At 40.5% G+C, this 25,730-nt stretch overlaps 2 protein-coding genes across 2 annotated transcripts; one reads left to right on the top strand and one right to left on the bottom strand.

The window, feature by feature from the left end:
- The first annotated feature begins 193 nt into the window (after window positions 1–193).
- On the top strand, window positions 194–13,384 carry wdr43 (WD repeat domain 43). Its single transcript, XM_015003692.2, has 18 exons — window positions 194–438; window positions 1,893–2,027; window positions 2,306–2,427; window positions 4,013–4,133; window positions 4,251–4,369; window positions 5,651–5,753; window positions 5,841–5,905; window positions 6,232–6,391; window positions 6,913–6,999; window positions 7,112–7,237; window positions 7,318–7,467; window positions 7,580–7,666; window positions 7,754–7,785; window positions 7,881–7,944; window positions 8,032–8,145; window positions 9,069–9,138; window positions 12,479–12,537; window positions 12,637–13,384. Exons 1-18 carry the CDS (start codon window positions 232–234, stop codon window positions 12,766–12,768), a joined length of 1,953 nt encoding a protein of 650 aa, XP_014859178.2. The 5' UTR covers window positions 194–231; the 3' UTR covers window positions 12,769–13,384.
- A 5,358-nt stretch (window positions 13,385–18,742) lies between these two features.
- Window positions 18,743–25,232, bottom strand: LOC106927849 (excitatory amino acid transporter 3-like). Its single transcript, XM_088002755.1, has 13 exons — window positions 25,127–25,232; window positions 24,893–25,033; window positions 23,946–24,038; window positions 23,315–23,411; window positions 23,185–23,227; window positions 23,043–23,105; window positions 22,767–22,945; window positions 22,559–22,666; window positions 21,290–21,412; window positions 20,971–21,162; window positions 20,726–20,860; window positions 20,323–20,436; window positions 18,743–19,493 (listed from the first exon to the last, which is right to left on the bottom strand). Exons 1-13 carry the CDS (start codon window positions 25,230–25,232, stop codon window positions 19,415–19,417), a joined length of 1,473 nt encoding a protein of 490 aa, XP_087858881.1. The 3' UTR covers window positions 18,743–19,414.
- Window positions 25,233–25,730: the final 498 nt, after the last annotated feature.

The raw sequence follows: 25,730 nt of genomic DNA, 5'->3' as shown, positions 1-25,730 counted from the left end.
AACGATAATAAAATAAATTTTAAATATTCAGTCTCGAATGCCACTAACAATATGGCGGACGTGTTCACGTCTCATTTCCTATGTGGGTTGAACTCTGTGGGTTGAACGCTGTTTGTTGTCGAGCAGCAGCCAATGAGAAGTAGGAACCCGTGATGCGTTAGTGCGCATGTCCTGTGACTGTCACACGTGGTTTGTGTAAGCACGTAGCAGACCCAAATTAGCGCTGCAGAAATGGCGGCGGACGGTCTTAGCATCTCGCTGAACCTCCCGTGCGTTTTTTCACCCAAATCGCGACAGTACTTAGCCGTGTGTGCCCAGGATGGCAGACTTCGGGTCTGGAACACGGACAGTAAAACCCTTCACCAAGAATATGTGCCTTCAGCCCATTTAAGCGCCACCTGTACGTGCGTAGCTTGGGGACCATGCCGGACAGTGAAGGTAGGAGAGCTCGCTGTTAGCTGCTGCAGCTAGGCAGGCCTAAGATACTTAAATTGGTGTTTTACTTCACCCCAGACCATGAAGTAAGTGACTTGTTGTTTAGATAAAGCGAATACAAAGATGGAGAGTTGACATCGGTGTTACTCCAGACAGTTTATATGTCATAGCTGGAGCAAGGGTGCTTCCAACTCGACTAGCTGCGCAAACGCACATGTTACTCCACATGGTAGTCACAAAAAACATGGACATCGTCTTGTGGTACAATTTTACAGTTTAACCTGCTTCTAAAAGATATGAGGCTATAACAGGCTTCTTTTTATTATTCAATACTTAGTTTTCATGTTGTTAATGATATAAAATCGTTATTAGAGTCAGCATGAGGTGTTTATGAAGTGCGTCGAGCGCTTTCAAATGGCATACAGTAAAGTTTTGAAGCTTAATAATGTCAACTAGTTGACATTAAGTTTATCTGTCGCAAATAATGCCTTGGATAAGATGAGATGGAAGTAGAGGATCAGGAAAGTTTAAGGAAGACTTTCCAAAACCTCTTATGATGCGTGTAAATTTAGGATGCTTAAATCGATCCTAAATCATAAATGATAGAAGATAGATATATTGATTGTGTAAATGATTGTAGAAATTTGTCGGTATCTATCTGCATTTTGTGCCCACTTGTTGCCTTATCCAGTAGAGAAACCACCATAAGCCTGGTTTTAATAATTGCCAATTTATTCCTGTATGGTTGATGATGAATTATTGAGAAAAATATTTAAATCTCACAGAAGAACTTGGATTTTATATTACACCCTGTTTTGATTCTTTGCGGTTCTGATCTCAGTTGATGCCAGTTAACTCTGATGAAGTAACAGACTTTTGACCCTGGGGTAAATCACACACACACACACAAAAAAAAATAAAAAATCAGAGGAGCTGCCTAGAATTAAATCGGATCAATCAGAGTAACATTACATGTTCTTACAATAGATTGAAGTAAATTACTTCTAATCCTCATTGTGGGTAAAAATAGATACAGGGTTGCTGTAAAATATCTCTTATCAAATAAAATGATGAAGATGTGAAATTGGCAGTAGCCAAAGACTTTTTCTGGATATAATGTGGCTTGAGTTATGCAATAAGCAAAAAGAGATTGTTGAAACTTCCTAGTTTTGAATGAAAATCATCCAGAACTTTAAGTAGATTATATATGTTTTACTGAAATGTGTGTGTGAAGTACTAGATTGACCAAAGTGATAACATGAATACAAAGAAAATTTGCTCCAGTATGCCGACTGACTTCTTCTTGGTCAGGTGTGTTTTGTAATGTAAAATATAAGTGAACATTTGGTTTTTTTTTTTTTTCTCTTTGTTGGTGCAAACATAAATGACTTGATAATTCAAATACAAGTCACTGTGATTTGGAGACAATCTATTTATTGTTGCACATCTGCTTCTAGGAGGGGCCTCAGAGGAAGAGGAGGAAATCAGAGGCAGCCCAGGTGGAGGAGAAGGCTGACCTGTTGGCTATGGGCACAGCAGCTGGAACTGTCCTCATCTACAGTACAGCGAAGGGATCCCTGCACTGCACTCTGGTAAACACAGGAATTATTCTGTACTACAATGTTGGCCGAAACTGTAATCCGAAGCGTTGACACGTCTGACGTTGCAGAATTCTCCACTGACAGCTCACATGTTTACTGTAGAAAACAGCAATGTTTAAAACGACACATGCAGGAGAAATTTTTCCAGACGAGGTGATTGTGAGCTCAGCTTCTGTTTCTGTGCAGACTGTGTGAATTGTCTGCAGTGGTTTGAGCATCCTCTAAAAATATTTTTCTGACTTTAAACCCTTCATGCTTTTCCCTGGTAGGACGGAGGTCACAGCGGAGGAGTGAACTGTGTCCACTGGCATCCGGAAGACAGCTTGTTATACAGCGGCTCAGACGACACAAACATCGTGGAGTGGGACCTGCAGACCGGGAAGACACGGAGGTCAGTGGCTGCTTCTCCTTTCGAGATGCAGTGCCTTCAGAGTGGAGACGGTGGGAGAGGAGAGCTGACTCAGCAGAAGAGATTTAGTTGGAGAATATTCTGTTGATATGTTATTATATGTAATGTGTTACAAAATAAGCTTTGTTAAGGAATTGCTCCACTCATGGTAGCAGCAGCATGTTGAAGTAGCTCTGTTATGTTAGTTCTATCTGTAGACTGTTTTTTTTTAAGTCATTGCATGTTTGGGTAATTGTTCGCTCTGATTTTGGATCCCGTGCAGCTGGACGGATTTTTGCTCGTACATTGTTACTTTCAGACATGAAAAGTAACGACGACTGTGGAAACTGTGTGGTGTTTTTGCAACTGGGAGCATCTGATTAGCATCTCAGAAGCTCAAATAATGGCTGACCTACAGCCCCAAATCCAACTGGAGTTGAAAAGGAGGCTTCATAGATGCAGAGCAAAGAGAGGAGGAGGAAATTCAGACCGTCTCTTCCATCGATCATAATGACCAAAGATCACATCCCTGAATAAACCGCGTCACTCTGCTTGGCTTTCTAACCACACAGCCAGACAGAAATTTAAAGAGAAGAAGCAAAAGCAAATGATTATCTGTGCTTGCAACAACTCATGGTGACATCCTGAACATGTTAATGTGGAATATTATATCGACTGCCTGGAAATTGAGCTGTTACCATGTCATAACAGGCATGAGACTGTCGTATACCAACTGTCTTCAGTCAGAGGCCTCCCTGATTTTTTTGTAACACTGACTGCTACTGGATATTCTTCCTGCCCACAACATCAACATCCACAGTGACTGTCTTAAGACGCTTGGATGATACAAGTTATAATGATATTTGATTTAAATTTGGGATAAAGTATTTCTTAATTGAATTGTTATTGAGTACTATTTGTTTTTTTTCTGTATGCTACCTCAGCTCAAAATCTGTCCCTTCCAGCATTTGGACTCTGTTCAATGTAACATAGGAAAAAAAGAACGATTTTTTCCTGAAGCACGTTGGTGGATAAATCATTATGAAAGTATAATTTAACTGCAGGAACCAGGATAGGAATCGTTCACCGCTCCCTCCATTTCCTCTGCATCTACCAAGTTAAACCCACGTAACTATAAAGGTCATTTGTGGAGAAAAAGAGTGTGTAAAGTTTTGGGATTTAAAGCTACTTATTTTGTGAGGCACAAATAAAATCACCCACCCAGAAAAGTACCAAAAGTAGGCAGCCGCTCACGATTAATGTTTCCCGTCTCATGCTTTACTTGTACGGGCAAAATCCTTACAGTTGCACTTCTCCATGATGGAGTAAGTTTTAAGTTGCTACTGCAACAGAATAGCTAGAAGGACACTGGTTGTTCTCTTTAGAGTTATTTTCTGCTTCTAATTTGAGCAAAGAAAATGTAATGAGTGCAGATGTCTTCTGATTTTTTTTCTCCTTTTTTGAGGTAAAAATCAAGTGGAAAGTCAAAACTGCGTCTTAAACGCTTGGATCAAAACTCACTCCCTGTGATAACTCCACCTCATTAATAAATCTCCTCCCTGTTTTTTCCCCTCCCCCATCCAAACAGTAAGTGGAAAGCAGACCGAGCAGCAGTGACCAGTTTATGCGTGAGCCCCGATGGGAAACTTCTGCTCTCGGCCGGGCACGTGATCAAAATGTGGGATTTAGAGACAAAGGAGGTCTACAGGGTGAGTCTTCTCATTCTAAAGGTTTTATTTTATCTGTAAAGTCTGTGCCGGAGCCCAGTGAGTATAACACGGTCCTGTCTTTTTGATGAGTTCTGCGGTGGGTTCTTCTCTTGGCAGAAATTCACAGGCCACTCCACGGCTGTGACGACCTTGCGATTTGCCACCACGCGGCCTCCCGACAGCAACGGCCTTTACTTCCTGTCAGGAGCAGCACACGATCGACTGCTCAGTGTTTGGTGAGTTAATGAGAACCTTGAATGCTTGAATTTGGGTTATGTTGGTAGATGTTCAGTAAATTTCAGGCTCTAGCCTGGCCCGCTGGGAAATTTGCCGTGAGTTAGACTGTGCTAAATCTGCCACAGTGTAGTCCATGATGTTGGGAAGTATTTTGCTTTTCGCCATAAGGCGACGTCAGAATAACAAACCGAGTTTCAAACATTATGTTTAGGAATCCATACCTAGCTACATTAAACCCTCATCCATACCATCTTACCGAACTTCATCACAGTTTGCTCACTGGATGTGGCAATCTAGCCACACCACGGCTATCTCACAATAACTTTAAAATGTTAAGGAGAAACTAGATCAATCTCACAAGGCAATTGGTTGCTGAGTCTGACAAAATATAGACTCTGAGCACAGAGCAGTGATAGTGGGAAACAATTGTTCCTCTTTAAAAAAAAAAGACTGCTTGGAGGGGTAACAGGTTGTGTATTTGTATCAAACGGTGAAAGTCGCATGTGACCTCTCTGAACCAGAAGAGGATGCCGACAAGCTTTCACGTAGCTTATCTGTAACTGTCGCTACGCCTAATGAGTGGATGAAGCTAACATCTGAAGCTCTCCACACCAAAGCAATGCAATATTGATGTTGCGAACCCTTACACAGTCTTATAAATTAACAAAATAGTGAGAAATGTCTGTGCTGATTTGTGCAGGTATGATTTTCAAGGTATTAAATGCTTTAGGTGTCATGCTTGAGCTCAACCACTTGCCTTCATATTATCTGATTCAGAAGAAATACGTGGATTTTGTTCTGTTGGTGCTGTGACCTTTACTCTGTCTTTCATTTATGGTATAGTAAATTTGTCAGCACACAAGTTCTGCCCTGCTTGCTGTACATGACCCATTTTATCTTGTCTTTAGAAGTTTGCTTTATGTTTTAAAGAAGCAGATAGAAACTCAACGATCCCATTCGTTTCCATGTTCAGTTTTAATGTGGATGTATGGAATCGTGACCCTAAAAACTGATGTGTGTTCCTTTAGACTCCTGTTTTTAACCAGTAACAGCAGAGATCACATCAGCGAGCATAAAGTGGAACATCTGGGTACAAAGCCCAGTTCCTGTGAAATGTGACCCAGCCTGGGAATCTTTTAAAAGTGAAAGCGTGAAACATTCATCGAAAGGCTTTTGTCACCTCGTGTTTAATAGGATCAATCTGGATCTCACAGGCCGGCATGTTTTGACAAACAGCTGAATTGATAAATTGCTTCTGGCCGTGTGTGTCTGATGTCCAGGCAAGTACGAGAAGACGGCAAGGACAAAAACTCTGTGGTTTCTTTCACTTTGACGGATGAACCCCAACACGTCGACCTCATCACATCCAGCAGCAAGGAAGAGGTCGGAGCCTGGCGTAATGCGTCTGCAAGGAACATATCGTTGTGTTTTCTGTTCACTCCTGACTTGCATGTTTTTTGTTTCCTGCAGGCTGTGAGGCTGGCAGTAGTGTGTAAGGACGGACAGCTGCATCTGTTTGAACACTTTTTAAATGGGTAAGCCCCGTTTCATCCTTTCAATGGTGGGAAAACCTGAAACTGGTCAGAAGAAACATCTTGGTTCATATTAAATCTTATATGCAAAAAAACTGGAATAATTTAAAGAGGCACATGTGAAAAGTGACTTAAAACTCAGTACATTTTTATCTGCTCAGGGATCATTATAAAACAAGCCTGCTTAACCCTACTTAATGTTACGCAGCTACATTGTTTAAGCTGACATTAAAAAACGTAAAGATGATTTCAAAGTGTTGGATTTATTCTCATTTAACCCCTGGGTTGTAGGAAATACTGCTCGATCTAACTTTCAAATGTCCACACAGGCCTTGTAAGAAGCCGCTGTCACCGTCGTGTTCGGTGCAGATGTCCGACACCAAGGATTCCCCTATGCCAATCCCGCTGCTGGCCGCTGCCCTCGGAGCCAATCCGCGGTCGGTGCTGCTCGCATACGGCAACCATCTGCAGCCTGTGATGGAGAACGCGGTAAGCGGGTGTTTTTATCCGTCACAATTAAATGAAGTTTTTAATTGATTTTGGTAATGTGGCTGCAGTTAATTTGTGAACTGTGGTTCAAATCCAGATGGCAATAAACCTTTGCCCCTGGAAGATGTAAATAAATGCTGGCTATTAGACGTTTTTTTTTTTTTTTAATAAAACATTTTTTGTAAATTTGTTTATTTTGTTGTTTTGTGCATTTTACTTGTATTCCTTCTGGGCACATTGTTCAGAGAATAAAACATTTGAATGAAATTCAAAAACCATCTACCCATTTTTTTCCACTTATCCAGAGTCTTGTCATCTTTTTTTTTGTTGAAGTTCACAGACCAAACCTTTGCAAAGAAATGTTGTGATGACCAGGATTCACTCACATGAAACTAAAACTGTTCCATCTGTTTTGTAACTCCACTTTTTGTCTTTTTAGTTGCAGATCTTCATTTTGACGCTATTATTTCACAGAAAAAAAGTGGAAAATCTTCTTAATGCATGTGTTTCCACCTGCACAGGAGATCAACACGGCAGAGAGACATGTCTGTCTGACTCGAGACATTAAGACCAACCTGTCCCTTTCTATGGAGACCACCGTCTCTAAGGTAACCAGGCCTTATTTTTCTTCTCCTGTTTTCGACTTGAGGTAGAGAAAACTTTTCAGCAGGTTATTGTTTCCAGATTCATAATCTGCTCAACTAAATCCAACTTGTCCAGGTGAAAACTCCAATCGTCAACGCCAAGAGCAAAGTTTTGATTCCGGGCCTGCCCGGTCACAAAGCTCCTGTAGTCACGGCTCCACAGGGAACGGAAAAGAGGAAAAAAGACGCAGGCAACAAAGAGGTAGGATCGTCACCACAGAGCACGTTAACGAGGAGACGTCTCTGCTTGGATTTACTGCATCCATGCACGCTTGTTTGCAGATGTCCATAGCGGAGCAGCTCGGTGAAATAAACCTCGACGCATCTTCCAGCCAGAAAGGAGCTCCTAAAGCGGCGGCCTCGCTGCAGACGGACAACTATGCGGTCCTGCTGATGCAGGGCTTGGAGAGCAAGGACGCCAACATCCTAAATGTACGTTCCCAAACATTTTCAACATGCTCATTAGCAATTAAACATCAATCATAGAGTACGAGGCTCAGTTAAGTAAAACAATACTTCTTTTTTTTTTTTTCTTCTCTTGCAGAAAGTTTTGCAGACCCGTAAAGAGGTGGAAATAAAAAAGACAGTCGCCCGATTACCGCTGCCTGCTGTCATACCATTGGTTGAAGAGGTGAGAGCCGCTAAGCTTCATTTGAACTCTAGAGACACAAACCCGCATCCCAGTAGCAGCAGTTACTCAATCCTCTGTCTTTCACAGCTAACGACAAGGCTCCAGGGAAACCCTTTAGTGTAAGTTCAAGACATTTTCTCTGCAGCCTTTTCCCCATTCATGACAAAGTCAAGGTCCTGTTATTTGACATAAAGCCTGCTGTTCCTTCCTGCAGGGCGTGTATGATGGTACGGTGGCTCAAGGCGGTCCTGATGCACCACACATCATACCTGGCGTCCGTAAGTCCATCTTATCATCCTCCTCCTCTTCTTGACGTCTAAAGCCAGCAGCCGTTAACACGTCGCTTTTTCTGCCCTCTGACGCAGCTGCCGGACCTGGTTACCCAGCTGGGCGTCCTGTATCACATGATCGAGAGCAGAGTGAAGATGTTCCACAAACTGACAAAACTGCACGGGAAGCTGCATCTCCTAACAACCCAGGTAAGGGGAATCTTTATTCCCTCTAAAGTACTTTGTTTTTACATCTGAATCCTCGAAGAAAAGCATTTGGTTGCTTTCAGGGATACTTGAAACATACAGAAAATGTACAATCAGCCAATCTGTGAGCTTTTCAAAGAAACTGTCTTTTTTTTTATATTTTTGTTTTTTTTTATTATTATTATTTATTAACCAAACTGTGTAGAAACGTACAGCAACTACAGCAGAACATTTGTGTTTAGTTCTATGATTTAGTAATATTCCTAGATTTAAAAAAAAAAATAATTTATGTTTCTGATGGTTACATCACTGAGTGACATTAATTAGCTCTGCTAATCATGAATTATTCTTTCCCTTGCCATTTGGTTGATTGAGGTCAAGAAGTCGAGAATCCAGGTCCTCCTCAATTTGCCCTTTTGACTCCAATACCCAGAAGAGAGCTTTTGATTTTGATTCATAAAAGAAATTGTTGAATTTTGCCTGTCCTTCACTTGTACCAAACATGTCAAAACCAATATTTTAAATCAATGAATTTCTCAGTTTTTCTTTAATGGATGTTTTTTTTAAAATGTCTCCTCCAAGGTCTAAATTGCAGCTCCATCCGTGCATCAAGCTGTTTTTTTTCTGTGACGAATAGACAGTAAAAAATTAGAGCGGATAAACCAATTAACTTATCAATTTATACTTCTGTTTTTATATTTTGATAGTTATTTGTTTGCAATTAATAAAATGGGCTTAAATGTGAGTTTGATGGACTTACACTCATATGTAGTTCGTCCCATATTTTTCCTAACAGGAATCAGAAAATATAATCATGGTGTTTGTTGTGCATCGGAATGACTTTGCAAACTGAGACCGTCTGTTTCCTGCCCCTGTCAGTTTCTGAAATTGCTTCTCAGTAATGTCTTCTCTCACTTGTCCACTAGGTGGCAGCAAACGACAGCAGAAACCCTGTGTCAGATGTCGACCATACAGCTAAACTGGTGTATGAGGAAGGTTAGTGTGGAATCCACGTGTTTCTTAGCTGTCTTCCTTTCGTGCCTTTCTTTCTGAACAGTTCTCGCTCATCAACGCCTCCTTTCTGTAACTCGGAGGACTCAAATGGAAACTTTACATCAGGTGTAGTTCATCTGTTTTATTTATTTTGCTGACCTTTCATCATCCCATAGTTGACTCAAAGGCCCTTAGACTCGTCCGTCGTTCAGCCGCCGTCGGCACGCAAACGCAATTCTTGTTGCCTGGCAACCCAGCCGTCCATGTTGAGCAGATCGTCTCCTTTTGAGTGGAGCAACAAGTCTGCGCTCTGTTGGCTCTCCTTTCTCATTACCGTACCGTAGGAAGTGCTTTATTGAGCCACGTGGCAGGAGAAAACGAGCTTTGCTGAAATAATTAACCTGAGCCTAGAGTTCCCCTCACACCGCCGGGATTTTAACAAAAAACTGCTAATGAAAGGAGCTGATGAGCAGGAAGAGGAAGTTTCTTTCCCCTGTGTACCAGTGCTGTATGACTGCTGCTGCTGCTGCACTGGGTTTCTTATGAGTTCAGCATCGGCGCCTGACAGGAAGCTTCGAGCCTTCCTGAGTGCTGAATCACTCGGTGAACTCAGCCACTGTGGTTAAAATCCCCTCTAACTGAATTAATGATAAAAAAAAATCTGATTATCATGTAGATACAATTGCTACATTTAAAAAATAACCTCATTGTGAGATTAAATATCCAACTATTTGTGAAGTTCAAAAAAATTAATTCATTCATTCACCTAACTGTAGTTGGGTTCTTCATTTTACTGTAATTGTGTAATGTAACGGCTGTTAATAAAAAAAGGTCCCAAAACAATTTCCTCAAATATTACATTTGAAGCCAAAAATCTGATTCCTGAAGGGTTATAATGCTGTTTTAGTTTGATTATTTTTCCATATCAAAGTTCCAAAGGAAATAGACTCAAACAGCCTTGATTCACTTGTGGTGTTGCTCATGAATTTAAACCGATCTGTTTGAAGTCTAAAGATTATAATCCCATAAATAGAGACAACTTTCTGTACTGTGTACTATCTATCTAGTAACATTGTTTCCTTTCTGCAAGCTAAAAATCTGTGTAAAGGTTCTGGTGGATCAGTGGCTTCAGCCTGATACACATCAGTCTGTATCAGATTAGATTTATCACAAATTTGACTCTTTAATAAGTCAGATTATTAAGTTATTATTATAAGTCAGATCTCAGTCTGACTTTAAATACTTTCCCACATTTCCTTAAGTTTGTACAAACTTTAGTCAGAGCCATTTATTGATTCCTCTAATTAAAGCTGCTTCATGATAACCCCATGGTTCAATTTAAGGACGGCTTTCAGAGTCATGAAAGAGAGATAAAAAGAGCAACGTCTGGGATTTAAGTGTTTTCCTGCCTTGGATAATTATAGAAAATAAAACTAGAACAGGGGAATCTTTAGATTATATTCTCTATCCTGTTGTCTGCATTGTAAATGTCTGAAGGTTTTAAAACAGACTTTATAGAGTCTGTACACTGACTTTATAGAGATCCTTATAGGTGCCTTATTATCAACTCTTTCCTTATCGGGATATAAATTCATCCAGAACTGTTTCTGTGCTGAGTTACTACACAAGTAACAGGAAGGATTTTACTTTTGCTTTTTACCCCAAGCTGATTTTTTTTTCTTTGTGTGTTGCTCTCATCCATCAGCTTGTGTCTCTTCAACTTCTTTCAGTCGGCTCATGTCAGTAGTCTGCTCAGCTGTCAGTCCATTTGTGAAGCTCTGTCCTTCCAGCCAGCAGTCCTCTCGTTTGGTCGTTTATCAAAGAGTCTGTCCATGTGTTTGTTCACCCAACAGTCTGCTGGTCCGTTGATTCAGTTCTCCAGTAGAGTAGGCATCCAACTGGCCCTCAGTCCTTTGGGTCATCCCATTGGCCACTAATCTGGGGTGCATTAGTCAGTTCTGCTGTGCTTTGGGTCAGCTGTCCTTCCAATTCCTAATTCATCTGTCTACTCTGTCATCCATCGGTCCAACAGTCCTCCCTCTCTCCTGAAGGTTTTGTTTTCATTGATTCAGCTATCTGTCCTTTTCAGTCTTTTACTCATGTGTTGTTGTTTTTTTTTTTTGTTTTTTTTTGATGCCCTGATGTGACATCTGTCTGTCCGTTCAGCCAGAAAATTAAATATGGTCACTTGTTGTAGGTTTTGTATTTATTTAAAGGCTGAGGGCACTTATTTACATCAGCTGTAAATTTGCAGGAAGTCTGTATTGGTTTAAACCAGGGGTCTTTAGAGCCCTTTTCCTGCAACTTTTGGATTGCATCACTGCTTCAACACACCTGAATCAAAAGTCTGAATTACCTCCTTGGCATGTCAAAATATTTTTGCAAAGACCCGGTCACTAACTATTTATTCGATTCAGGTGTATTAGAGAATGGATGCATTCAAAAGTTGTAGCCCAGCAGGGTTTCTCTCAGAAAACCTGCTAGTCCCGATGGCAGCGGTGCTAAGGCAGTCCACAGTGTGTCTGTCTTTAAAATATTTAAAAAGTTACAAAAATTTTGAGGCGCACAAGCTCAGTTTATACAAACGTAGTTTAATCGACCTTTACTGTCCCTGTTACCGGTGCATAAAAAACCCTACTTAAAATAAACAAAACTTAGCCTGGCGGTGGGCAACTAAAGCCTGGTGGCCCGCCAGACTTGTAATATGCTGAACCCTGTTTAAACCAGACTGGTGTTTTAAACAAAAGGGCCAAAAATAATTCTGATATTTCAGTCTGGAAAAGTGTTTAAGTTTAAGAGTCTATTTATTTTTGTAATTCAGTTACTTCAAAACAAAAAGCTAGAGTACATATTCTTGTATTTTATTTATTTATTTATTTTTTTTTTTTTTGGGGGGGTGGGGGGGTTATTAGTCACATAATTCAGACAGTTTGTTCTTGATTTTTGTGTCACCTTTCTTTCTCCAGAGCAGCCATATCTTTATGGGCTGATACTGTTCTGTATTCTCACTACTATGCAGTAGCAGAGTCATAACGGAGTGCATTTAAATCCCATGTAGTCATAGTTTCCCGTTTCTTCAGTAATGATAATGGCCACCTCCTTCTTACAGTCTTGTGCCTGTATTTGTTGGGACCTAAAGCTGCAGAATATTCAGCAGCATCTGTGCGTTGGCATCAAACAACAGCGTACTATCATTACAAAATGGCCCATCCGCATTGAAATGCAAATCTAAAAGCTAACACTTTGAGCCTTTTTTTTTTTTCCCTGAGGGACGGCTGGTTTCCAGACATTGAGGATGAAAGCCCTACAGCTCATTCACTTTCCCTTGTTTGCCCTTTTGCAGAGTCAGCTGACGAAGAGGAGGCCTCTGGTGACGAAGCTCTTCCCAGTGAAGACTCTGATGTAAGTTAAACTGACCCATCATAACACCATTTTTTTTTTTCTTTAATAGATTTTCAGATCATCCTTGAAATTGTTTTTTTTTTTTTTTTTCTGTCTCAGCACTGGGAAGAAGAGGAAGCGATGCAGGAAGACGAAGGTGACGAAGAAGATGAGGATCCAGACAGCAGAACGGAGCCCAAAGCCAACGGAGACGAAGACATGGAGCACGAAAACGAGAGTGAAGAAGAATGAATACAAAACAATTTCAACGATCCATAAGGACATGAAAGAGTTTATATATGAACTGGCATTTTATTTTCAAACTTTTTGATTTTATTATCAGAAAAAAAAAAAAAAAAATAAGGGACACATTTCAGATAGGCCTTCCCCGCCTTCCCACGTCAGCTCGGCCGCCAACATCTCCGGCTTGTGGTTCTCACCGACTGAGCAGCGTTCAGTGAAACCACAACTGATGCAAATCCTCAACGGTTCTTCGCCAGCCTGCATCCCAGCTCCACACCCGCCATCGTAGAAAAGCTCGGCTGCCGCTCAGTTCGTCTTCTGCATTCCTAAATGTGTCCTTAATAAGTAAAGTATTAGAACATTGTTTGTTCATAGTAATATTGGTCTCTCTGACTGGTTTAATTTAACTCTCTGGAGCAAAACACATGCAAGCTGAGCAGCCGGAGTGGAGCTGGGATGGCGACTGGCCCCCGCCTGGTTGTCAAGGACACAGGAGGTGGGACTGCAGGGTGAGACCGTTCAGTCCCACACAGTGTAAATCTATATGTACAGTGAAGTGTTTGTACGAGCTCTTCCCTCTACACAAATCTTTGGAATTAAATGATCTTCTGTAAAGTCTCCTGAATGACATCTCTTTACTGTTTTTTTTTTTTTTTAAAGCGGTTTGTCTCCACTGCCTTCATCTTCAACCCCCCCACCGGTGCAAAGCAGAGGACCAGCTTACTGAAACAAATCAGAACATTTGTGCCGAGTCGGGTGGAAAAATGAGTTTTGACTTTACCATCTGAGGTTGTGCGTGTGTTTCGGAGGTGTTGCAGAGAGGCTGGTGAAACGGCTCGAGGTCAGAGTTCAGCAGATGATGATCCAGAAGTGGATGGTGTGTGTGTGACGCAGTCAAGCAAAAGGACCAGGAATGTCTGATAAAATAAAACATCCTTCCTGGGATGTTCTGGATTTTATCGCCTTAACAATTCTTGGACTGTCTCCAGCAATAGTGTGATAGAAACATACGGCCCCGTTTTGCAAATGTCCAGTGTTTATAAAGAGGCTTTTTTTTCTGTTTATTGTACATTTAGTGACCAGGTTTTGATTCATGACCTTTCACGCCACACTGAATTGAGAAATTAGATTTTTAAGTCAACATACTGAAATGTTCTTGCTTTGTTTTGTAGCAGCAATAACTCCCAGTCATCAGTCTCTATTACGATCAGTCTTGTTTGAATTTGAAGCTCTCTTTCATTAAAAACATGGCTTCAATTCGTAAAAATGTTGCTGCCTACCTGTTTCTGCTTGGCATTCTTCCAGTTCCACCAACACGCAATTTGAGATCTGGACTTCAATGAGACCTTTGCAGAACCTTTCTTCTTTTTCAGCCATGTTGTTGTAGATCTGTTGCTTTGATTTGAATCGTTGTAGCGATTGGTGAGTCTTGCACATTTATCCAACAAATGTCTGAGGACAAAACAAAATGGCTGGGTTTATTCTGCAATTAAATCACACACAGGTGACCTGCTAGCTAGGAGACTTCTGGAGGCAATCAGCTACATGATTTTATTTAGGGACATTGGAGTAAAGGGGGCAGAGATGTTTTTTTTTGTTTTTTTACATTTTTATTTGTAGAAACTACTTTTTATAGTTTCTTACCATAAACCCCCATTAAAATACAAGTTTATGGTTTTAATGTGATAAAATACAATATTGACAATATCCTCCATTATCTTCATGCTTTCACCATCTATCTGGGTTTCTTTATTTGAACTTTAGATACATTAAAAATAACCCAGAGAGGAATTTTAACGGAAGTAAAATTCAATGGAAAAAGTACACAGTAAAGATTAAAAAGGTCCAGATTTTAAAATGTCATCAAGAAAATAAACATTTCACCAAGTTATATTTGCCAATTGCTCATCTCTTCTACAATTCTATAGTCCATTTTAAGTTCCTTTGATTTTTTTGGTTTATTTAAAGGTCGTTCCTTTCGTCTTTCGTATTCGAGAGGCTGCGCTTAAGTAGAACTTATTTTTTTCCCGTTTCATCATTATTTGCATTCTCAAGCACATTAAAGCCAGCCAGAGTCCACCCACAAACCCCTCACTGACCCCACTTAGGCCGTCCAAGGGCAGTCGCTTCACCACAGCACACGCGACAGCCGGATTAATTTGGCGTCGCGTTCACAGGCCAGTAGCTGCGGCTCCTTTGTCCTTTGGCCTCAGGGTCCCTTTAAGATAAGCAGAATCCGTCCGGTCTGTTCATTAAAGCTCCCCACAGAGTTGTCTTCTGGCCGTGCAATTGACACCACTTCGTAAGAGAGTGGATAATCCGGAGAGGAGGTGTTGGCTCATTAGCGGAGCGTTTGAGTTAAGTTCAGCTGAGGGCAGCGAGGAGAAAACAGTCTGTCCTTTCCCCAATGATTAGTGATGGCTGGCTAGTCGGAGCCTCCGGTGCCGGTGGTTAACCATTCATGGACTAAAATGTCATTGTTCCACTGAAGCTTTAATTGTATGAATGAACACTAGGCTCTCTGCAACACTGAATAATGCATTTATGGGTGTGCTTTAAAAATGAATGGGATGCATAATTCACAAGCTACATTAGTTCAAACTTTTTAACAGTGCAGAAACACTTTGAGGCACAATTGTTCCAGTGGTTCAGGCTGCAGGGAAGGCGCAGAAACAAACATCCCGACGGCGACACCGGGAAGACTCAGGCTTTTTAAATGTTGAGGGAGGAAGCATCCGGCTGTAGCGTAATGATGGATAGCGAGTTGTTGATATGTAAAACTTAGTTCCATCTAAAACTGTCGTCTTCAAACAAAAACATCACCTATAACACTGAGATAGCATGAACATTTCAAAGGAAGCAGTCATTTCAGGAAGGAACTGAAAGCAAAATGAGTGCATGAATTAATGAGGTTTTTTAATATCACTGCTGCATAATTAAAGCATAAGTAGATCCTATCAATGTGCGTCTCTTCATTAAACGAGACGTGGGTCTTTAAGGCAGAAAGTTTCAGCCCAGGTTCTCATGTGCAGAGCTTCCTCTGAAGAAAATGCTTTGAAAATGCCTTCAATTCGTTCCCATACTCAGGCCGCTGAAGGCAGTGATTTTAACAGTCAGATGGTTTTTAATGTCTCAAAATGATACGGAGTTGATAGATCACTTTTACCGCTCAGGATCACCAATGTATGTAATAATAATGTGTAGTAAATGTGCCCACCGTGGTAATGTGGTTGACGCTGGTGGTTTCACATTTTCTCGTGGCTGCTTGTAAAAAGCCACAGCAGCCAGATAAACAGCTTTTCTTTGTGGTCTAACAGAAACATTTTGTGAAACAATGCTAATGAACAAGTAGGTACAAAAGAAAAACTGTCTTCATAACCCATGTTATATTTTTGTCTATATGAAGTGTACTTTTAAAAATCCTTTGGATTTGATTCCCAAAACATGCGTTTCCTACTCATTCCTGAGGGCCTGAAGGAAACCACAAATTGTGGTTCATGACCCACAGCAGGGACGCGACCCCTGCTTTAGGATCCACAAGTCTAAACAACAGACGAGGATCTGGAATTAAAATCTTGGTTTTGTTTGTATTTCATCTAACACGGACGCAGTTTTCCTTCCCTTATCTACTGAACTGTTGTTCTGCCACTTTGCTGTAGGAGGATTTACGTAATCTTTTTTTTTTTCTTTTTCTTTTTTGCTCAGAATATTTTAGCAGGAGTTTATCGTTCTCAACTCTCAAGACGGCTGAGGTGCAACAGCTGTATGTCCAGAAGGTTTGGAATTTTAGAAAAGCTAAAACAAGATGCTCAGCTCTTACATTTAACAAACTTTTAAGTATTTCATTAGGATCTTATTTGATAAAAAGTGCATAACTGACATTTTTGTTGTTTGTTTTTTTTTAACAAATAAAAACCTGAAAGATTGATATTCTCAACTGGATTTAGGCGTGGACTTTGACTGGGCCATTCTAAAATATGAAGGTGTTTTAATCTGAAACATTCCGCTGCAGCTCTGACGTGAACATTATGTTTATGGTGAGGTGCAGTGGTCTGATTTTACCAAAGCATCTTTTAACAATGAAAGAGTTGAAAAGGCCGAGACTGACTCTCTCTCACCTGATAAGCGAATCTCTGCAGCTCCTCCAGAGTTGCTATGGATTTTATGGTCGCTTCCGTAATCTGTCGATTTTGACAGACCGCCATGTCTTGTCTGCTGAATTTTCAAACCGATTGACACGTAGACGTAAACCTAATGCAACAGGACATCCTGTTAAACATTCACTGTAAAATCCCCCAAAAAATCAGACGACCTTCACCTCCAGTGTTTATAGTTGACAAATTGTAGACATTAGAGGTATTCTTGCGTCACCATAAGCAACGAGTCCCAGGACTCTTATGCTGAAGCCCCACAGCACCTCTACAGGACACACCCTAGATGTCGTCTCTCCAGAGGCCCCCGGTGAATTTCTATAAGCCCTTCGGAGCCACGTCCGGTTTCAACGGAGCAGGCCACAGGAGACAGTGGGAGCAAGCTAATAGGAGAACATCAGTCCAGGAATAATAAACAGCCTCTTGAGAGCACTGACAAGTGGATGAAGCCAACTCGTGTCATTCCTCGTGCCCACAGAGAGTTATGCGAGAAAGAGCCGCCCACCTGAGAAATGTTTCTCATCAGACGCCTGAGGGCATTTTGACAGGAGCGTCTTACATATTTCATTACAAGTCTGACCAGTCAGAGCCAAATTCAGGAGCCCTAAACAGAAAGGTTGACAGTGTTTACTTTCTGTCTGACATGTGGACATCTCCTTGTTGTTTACACCACAGGCAGAGAAGGGGATACAATCTTTACTCAGTGTTTTTTTTTTTTTTTTTTTTTTTGTTGCCATTTTTAATGGTTCGACGTTATTTCTGTTTTGCTTTCCGTCTCAAAATGTTCGTTTCAACCTACGACGTCTCGAGGGCGCAGAAATTACACTCCTACTCCAGCTGTCGCTACACTCTGGTTCAAACTGTCATTTATAGAAATATTATCCGATTTTAGAATAACAGGTCTAGAAACGGCATTCACTGCTTTCCTGGGCCATGGTTTTCAGGCTTGTTGATGCTTTTTCATTTGGACTTTGGCTGCTTTCACACATTTTAGCGGCCCTTTTCTAGAGTTTGTTTTCTTTGTTTGTTTTGATTTATTCTGACCTGTGAATCATTGGGGTGTAAAAAAAAAATGGAGACAGGCCCTGGTTGCTTTCTTGAAGGATGTTCCTGAATCTGTCCCACTGTTATTTTGTTGACCACCTTGTCTCTCAGTCTGACAGTTTTCTTCTTGACATCAGAGTGCATCAGACCAGAGAGCTTGCAATTCGGGTCGTTGATCATGAAAGACCAAGACAAACATCATTTCGAAGAGCTCGGAACATTCTTCGATTCAGTTTTTATAGCTTCATACAGATTAAAAGAAGATGGTGACTTTCTCTTTACAAGCAAATGACAATCACTGACCTACAGCTGTGCATTTTTATTTCATAAACTGTGTGTGTGTGTGTGTGTGTGTGTGTGTGTGTGTGTGTATTAGCCATTATACTTTTTTTTTTATCTTCACTGATATAAAACTCTAACATTCAGGCCAAACTAATAGGACTTAGCTGCGGCAGAGTTTTCCCAGACCTGATCTGTGAAAGTGACATGAAGGCATGGAGGTCTGTGAGTCCTCCCCCCAATTCTGCAATGTCCATCATTTGATGGATTGCTATGCTACTTCTGATCCTGTAGGTGGAGCTGTTTGCCTGCAACAGATAAGTTTAAATCAGGGAGGCTGAAATTGCAGCCTGGGGCCATTTTCAACTCTGGGAATTTTTATTTATTTTTTGGCCCCAAACTACAGTTTAAGACAGCTACAAATTAAGCCCACCAGCTCAGATGGTTGACACAGGCTGACATTAAAAAAAAAAAGAAAGAAAGAAAGAAATGCAAAAATAATTGAAGTCTTCTACAATGAATTTGTTGTTTTATTAAGCATGTTTTTTGGTTTTCATTTTATTTGATAGTAAATTTGACCACAAATAACCGGTGACTTTTCGTCAAAAGGGGACTTTGGTGCAAACAACACAGCGAGCATTTATAAAACAGCCTCCCATGTCCCGTTAAAAGAGTTACTGGGCTAGAAAGAGAGAAAGGAATTGAAATCTTTTTTGTTTGTTTGTTTGTTTTTTTTTGATAAGGCAAATATACAAGGCCAAAACAAATATTCCAGTTGTACAATGATTTACAGATTCCTTTTCTACAAAAAATCATCCTAAAATATTATGTGCTTAATGTATTCATTAATAACTGAGGTTTTTTTATTTTTTTATTTATTTATTTTTTTAGTAAAAAGTATGTGACAATTATTGCCCATTTAGTGAGTGGACAAATGAATGAGACATTTAGACTTTTCACCAGATACACACCCATCATGCATCTTACACTAATCTTACATGACCTTAGTTCCATAACATCTGATTGTCTATGTGTTTACGGATAAATTGCTCCACGGAGAGATAAATACTGTTGCAGTGTTTAATGGTGAATGGAGAAAATGAAAATCTTAAGGAAAAAAAAAAAAAGAACCAAGCCAGTAATCGAAGTGAGCTCAAAAATCCAGTTAGACTGATTGGCGTTTACGAGGCAGATGTGTAGGCGTTCCAGTGAGTTTGCACTTCTTCGTACTCTTCCACAGCAGCTTGCCAGTCTTGAGCCCTAAACAAACACAGCGCACGAGAAAGAAGGAGAAAACACTTTGTAATTCCAAACATGTTTCCTTATGCAACTGCATTAAAACCAAATCACTGGTGAACTTTGTGAGTCTGGAGTGTACGGTGTGTCTGTTCGTTTAACCCGCACCGAACTGATGCAACTTAAATACGGTGGTATGAGTCAAAAATTGGTAGAGTTCTTTCCTAAAAATTGGTTATGGTGTTTCTGCTTTTTTGCCACACTTGAATCATTACGAAGGCTGATTATTTTATTTTGCTACAGGGAAAAAAAAAAAAAATCTGCTATGTAAGAGGGTTTTCGAGCGTAACCCGCCTTTTTAAGGTCATTCCAGCACATTTCAATAGGAATTTGATCTGGTCACTCTTTATGAGCTATTTAGTGGAATTGCTGGTGTGCCTTGATTGATCGGCCTGATGCATAACTACAGTTCAGCCTACGGTCATGAGCTGGTGGCTGGATGTTCTCCATCAGGATTTTTATCCATGAGACAGTGTTCATGGTAATTCATCCAGATATGCTGAGATAACAAAGCAGACATTTGAGCTATGTGCTTCATGTTTTCTGACAAGCTGAATGCAAGTGGTTTCTTGGTCTGGCGGTAGCAAGCCTTTCTGGGTGTGAGTAGTGAAATTGAACCCTCTTTTCAAATAAAATCTGGTTTAAAATCAGATTTGATTAAAGATCTAACTCAGGTCACCTTCATCTGACGGTAAAAATATTGCTTTGCAATCTGAAAAAAAAAAGTGACTAAAAAAGCAAAAATCTGAGGGAGCAAATACTTCTTCGCTGCACTGTGTGTGAGAACAATTACCTTGCTCTTCTCTGGTGAAGGCTCGCAGCTATCAGTTCGTCTGTGGACAGCTCTTGGACAAGAGCGATGCCCATGCAGTCTCCCAAGACGTTGACAAGAGTGGCGGGGTGATCTCTGAAGGAATGACAGTCAAACGGGACAGCAAGAATCAAGGTTAAATGACACTTGAGTGGTTTTACATTAACTCATTCTGATTCGTGGCACTGTGTAAAACGTTTCAATCTTTAAAATGAATTAACAAATTCCACAACGGCTGAACTTTGAAGGCGGTCTTTGTCAATAATCTTTTTTTTTTTTTGAGGAGGGAAATGATATCAGTTTAAAGCGAGGAATAAAATGCTAATATTCCTGCCAGAACTCTTCCCTGTAAAAAAAAAAAAAAAAACGTTGTGCCGGAACTTACAGGATCCACTCGACCGCCACCAGGATCCAGGCGCCACTCAGAGGCAGCTCTGTAGCGTTCAGGACAAAGAGTGACATTAAGGCTCCGCACGCCGGGATCCCTTTGCTTATGAAGCTGAACGCTGCCGCCGCGACCCTGCACAGGGTGACAGATTTTTACACTTACACCATTCATTCAATCTACAGCCACTTAAAAAGCAAAAAAAAAAAAAAAAAAGGGATGAGTAAATCAAGGCAGCAACTGACCCGATACTGAACAGCAGGTTGAAGTCCAGATAGACGTGGTGCACTTGGGCGATGAAGACGGCAGCCGCGGCCTGATACAGAGCCGTCCCGTTCATGTTTATGTTGGTCCCGATGGGCAGCATGAAACGGGTGATTTTGTTGTGAATGTTGTTGTTCTTGCAGCAGTGTAAAGTGACCGGCATTGTGGCAGCACTTATCCGCACATGAAAGGAAATAAGAACAGAGGTTTGCGAATGTGACCGCGTTCAGCTCGACAGAGGGGGTTATGACGGCAAACGGCCGCGATAAAGGCCGAAGAAGGCAGCGGACGAGGGGTCACCTGGAGGAGAGGAGCAACGCAGTCCGCAGCGCAGGTAGGACCCCACGGATGACAGTGAAGGGGTTACTTTGCGCAAGCACAAGATAGATCAGAGGCAGGATGATGGCTCCGTGCAAGAAGAGCCTGAAGCCAGTTGTAAAAAAAAAAAAAAAAAAAAAAAAAAAAGTCAGTCAAACAAAAGTGGTACATAAAATACAACGTATTGCAACATATCCACTTTTTTTTTTTTTTTTTTTTTACCAGCACAACAACCACAAACTTCACATGAATGGAAATGGCAAACGACAGAACTGGAAGTGTCTGAAAAAGGAAGCGAGGAGAAGCCCCGCTGCTCTCGACAATTAGAATATATCGAGGTTCTTGACGGAAGTATTTCCCGTAAGGTGGTCATCGGTCCATAGAGAGACAACCTCCATGTGATCAAGTTAGGCACAACCTCTCCACATGGAGTTTCCGCCCTAACACGTCATGTTATTCCCTCATCAAAAAACATACCTAGACTGTTACCTTGATTCTTTCATGCATGTTTGAGAAATCCTTTAATCTGCCATGGCAACCATTCAGTTGCACAAAACACCTGGTTGGACCCAGCACCACCTTCAAGGTGCAGCTCCTCCCTCACAGAGCAGCCCTGCCCCTCCGCTGCTCCCCCCACTCAGCTCCTCAGCAATTAGCAAACACCTGGTGGAACCGCTCACCTGAGGAGCGACGTTGTGATGACTTCTTGAAGGCAGAATTTGAGAAAGAGCAGGAGTTTTCAAAGAGACAGAGGCCCAAATTTAAGGAGTTAAACCAGGAAGTAAAATTTCTTTTAAGTTGTGATTAATATAAATTGCATTTTATGACCACTGAAGGTAATATAGTTACTTGGCTATGCTATAAAGTGGCACAGTGTGCCTGGAAAATATATAATACTGCCCCTTTAAATGTGATTTGTTCATTTTTTTTTCTCTTCCTCCTGTTTCTTCCATATGCATTTACAACCAGGCTATATTCACGAGTATAAATTCCATGTACTTATGAAGCTAAATTTTGTCCTTGACTATTTTTATATAATCTCAAGAAAAAAAAAAACAATTGTGTCGCTTGTTTATAGCACTCTGTTAATTGCTCATGTGACATTGTTTTGGTCTTTAAAGAACTGGGCCAGCTGCGTCTGTGTTTACAGTTGTGAACAAGCGACTTCCCACACTCAAACTTTTTTATGAATTAGAAACCTCTTTGTCAGTATGGATGAAAATTAAACTGAAAAACTAACAAGGAACTTACCCAAAAAGAACCAAGCCAGTGAATTTAATCAGATCAAGGGCTATTATCCAGTCATTAGTGCGGGAAACCTGAAATATTGACATGAACAGGACTCCCACTGGCAGGTAACTGTAGCAGGAAAAAATACAATTCAAATGCTACCATGAGAAAACAAAAGACAGATGTTGAACAATTTTAAGCACTCACCGATTACAGAGTTCAACCCTACCTGCGAATCAAATTGAAGAAATCGTCAGTTATCTGACTGATGGTGCAAATCAGACGCACTATGACCCGCGACTCTTCCATCTCGTTGAATGCCAGTCCAGACATAAAAGAAATGAACAAGAGGCCGAGAACGTCCACTCCGTAATCGTAGCGACCTTCAAGCTCCATGCCAGTCTTGTTCTGAAGATTCGGAAGGAGCCATGTCAAAGCTGAGGTTGACCTTCGTCGGTCGTCACAGCTGATATATGCTGAAATCACTCTAGACCAGAGTGGTTACCTCGATGATGCCGGCGTTTGTGGCGACTCCAGGAATGGAAAATTCCCTCTTCTCCAGACGGTACTAAAAAGAAGGGGTGGAAATTCATGTAAAACACAACATTGAATCAAAACTATGAAACTAAGTCTGAAACAAGCCGTACGTGTTTGACAAAGGACCGCATCATGCTGTCTGGAAAGATGTTCCTGCAGAGACAGAGGAAAAATTGAACTGACAAGAAAAAGAGCCTTGCAGGGACCTACAGAACCATCAGCTTGCAAATGTCCTCCCACCTGTACAAAACCAGGAAGGTCTCGATCGAGAAGAACTTCTTGTCGTCCATATCTTGGACTTTGAATCCTGTCTGCACCGCCCACATCAGAGTCAGTCCTGCAACATACACGCATGATAACGCATAACGCTGTTTCTTTGTTGAACAAGCACACTGCCTTGCAAAAGTCTTCATACAAGCTGAACATTTTCATAATTTGTCACATTACAAACATGTTTTATTAAAATGTAATATCTTATTACACACCGTTATTAGGACAGGTTGTGCTAATGACATTTTTTCTTGTGACGGAGATTTGTAACGGTCCTCTACCAAGAGCCTCTTAGCTACGTCTCTGGTTAGTAATCTAATTGTCTGAGCCTGAATTTATTTGAAGGTATCAGGGCAAACACTCTTGAATATGAATTCAAGCCACACTTATTTAGAGATTTGTTTTACATGAAACGGCTTAAAACAAAAATGACAAAGTGAAAAGCTGCAAGAGGTGTGATTGCTCCTGCAAGGCTCCAGAATCAAACATTTAATCAAAAATAAAAATAAATAAATAAACCTCAATAAGCTTGATTTCAGTAGTGGTAAATAATTCGGTTTTGCATCTTTTTTTCTTTTTTTTTAAAGAAAATTTCTCTCACCGATGATCACAGCGATCAGAGTTGTTGATAAGAAATAAAGTCCTGTATACACGGCAATTGTCTTGGAGGGTGAGGTCTTGAAAGTGCGAATTCCTGTAAGAAACAGACAGAACTGAACACCGTTGCTCTGTTGCTCCAGATCTATTTAAAGTTAACTTGAAAACAGACATCCGTTTCATCAACTTGACAGTAGAGCTCTACGTTTCATGAAGAAAAATAGTCATCTTTAGCCCTATCTTTTTTTTTTTTACTTGATACTCCTTTTACTTAGTTTTATTATCTGTTAGTAGATCCATGCAACATTCAGACACCAACATGTAATTGAATAAAAGTGGATCTAAATCTGCCAAAGGCATGAATAATTTTGGGATAAATATAGTAGTTTCTTTACTGTTAACATTTAGATTTGCATTCTGCTTCATGTTACCCATTTTTACAAAACTTTTTTTTTTTTTGGTCTTTTTTGTAGTTTTCACAGAGTTCACAAGTGAGAATTTCCTAGCGCTATGTTATATTCTTACTGGTACATTTGACAATAAGCTTAATTTAATTTTTGAAAAGAAAAACAACAACAACAACAAAAAAAAACCATTTCAACTATAAATTACAGCTGGTAATGAAGTCCACTTTAACAAATAGTTCAAATTGAAACTGGATAAATGCTCTCAGTGTACACCCTAGTTGTTTATTTGATTCACATGGAGACTATGTTGTTTAATTTATTAATTAACGCCGTGTCTCACATTGAAGTCATAAAACAAATCATACAAGTTTTTTTTTTTAGATTAGTTACAAAACAAGCTAAAACAATTCGGTCTTTACAGGAGAAGAAAACGATTAGATTGAATGAAGGTAATTGACAAGAAGAGGCACAATTAAAATCACAAAAACATTTTCTGTATTTAAAGGAACACGTGGCAACACTGAACATAAAGAGTCTCGCTCACCCAACACCACACTGCTTGCAATTAGGGGGATGGACACCCCCTTAATCATGTGAGACAGTACATCTATTGGAAACGTCAAGTACAGCTCTTCCGCCTGGAGGAGTTTATCAAAGGTCTTCACGATCACGCCAATGACGATCCCTTAAAACAAGCAACATGTAGAGGTGAAGGTGTCTAGTCAATAATAACCTTCTTTTTCTGTTGATTCTGAAGCTGTGTGTAAAATAAACTTACCCAGAGCAACAGCCCCCAAACAGGTGAACACCAACAGGTTACTGGATATGTAGCACACAATTCCTTCCCATATCCCAAAGGATTTGGCTGAGGATTGCTCTCCCATGGTCTTACCTTGTCAGAAACAAGAAAACGAGACCTTACGAGATTTCAATATTCAAAGAAAAGTACTGAGGCAAACTTAAGAGAGTGCTGTTTAGTGTTGACATTCAAACGAATGCACATTTTGCTGGCTAAAAATACATAAATTAAATGTCAACAGAAAGATTTACTATGAGAACAGTTAGCCGGCTGTTTAAATAACGGTCACCTAGCAACGCTATTATCTCTAATCTGTAACTGAACAGCAACAACACTTTTATAAAAGAAATGATCAGGTCTTATGTAAATCAGCACTTGTCAGGACAACGTACAGCACTACAGCGCGTGAGAGACCATTTGGAATTAGCGTTAATTAGCAAAAATATCCATACATTACCAATATTTGAAGATCATCTGGGGGGTTAGAGTGGGTTTATTTGTCATCCAAACTGAGGAATTTGAATTAAAACTAAACATTTTAATTCAGGATAACAGCCAACAGTTGACTGAAAGTTCTTAAGGG

This window comes from Poecilia mexicana, unplaced genomic scaffold (genome assembly GCF_051168715.1).
Source record: "Poecilia mexicana isolate PSO_F unplaced genomic scaffold, ASM5116871v1 scaffold_22, whole genome shotgun sequence".
Taxonomy (NCBI): domain Eukaryota; kingdom Metazoa; phylum Chordata; class Actinopteri; order Cyprinodontiformes; family Poeciliidae; genus Poecilia; species Poecilia mexicana.
This window is presented reverse-complemented; position numbering and strand designations above follow the sequence as displayed.

Coding starts and splice junctions, on each gene's coding strand:
- wdr43 (XM_015003692.2), top strand. CDS start 232: ATGGCGGCGGACGGTCTTAGCATCTCGCTGAACCTCCCGTGCGTTTTT. Junction 2,028..2,305: donor GATCCCTGCACTGCACTCTG/GTAAACACAGGA, acceptor TTTCCCTGGTAG/GACGGAGGTCACAGCGGAGG. Junction 9,139..12,478: donor TAAACTGGTGTATGAGGAAG/GTTAGTGTGGAA, acceptor GCCCTTTTGCAG/AGTCAGCTGACGAAGAGGAG.
- LOC106927849 (XM_088002755.1), bottom strand. CDS start 25,232: ATGGGAGAGCAATCCTCAGCCAAATCCTTTGGGATATGGGAAGGAATT. Junction 23,412..23,945: donor TCTGATCGCTGTGATCATCG/GTGAGAGAAATT, acceptor TGTATGTTGCAG/GACTGACTCTGATGTGGGCG. Junction 21,413..22,558: donor ACTGGCTTGGTTCTTTTTGG/GTAAGTTCCTTG, acceptor AACTGGCTTCAG/GCTCTTCTTGCACGGAGCCA.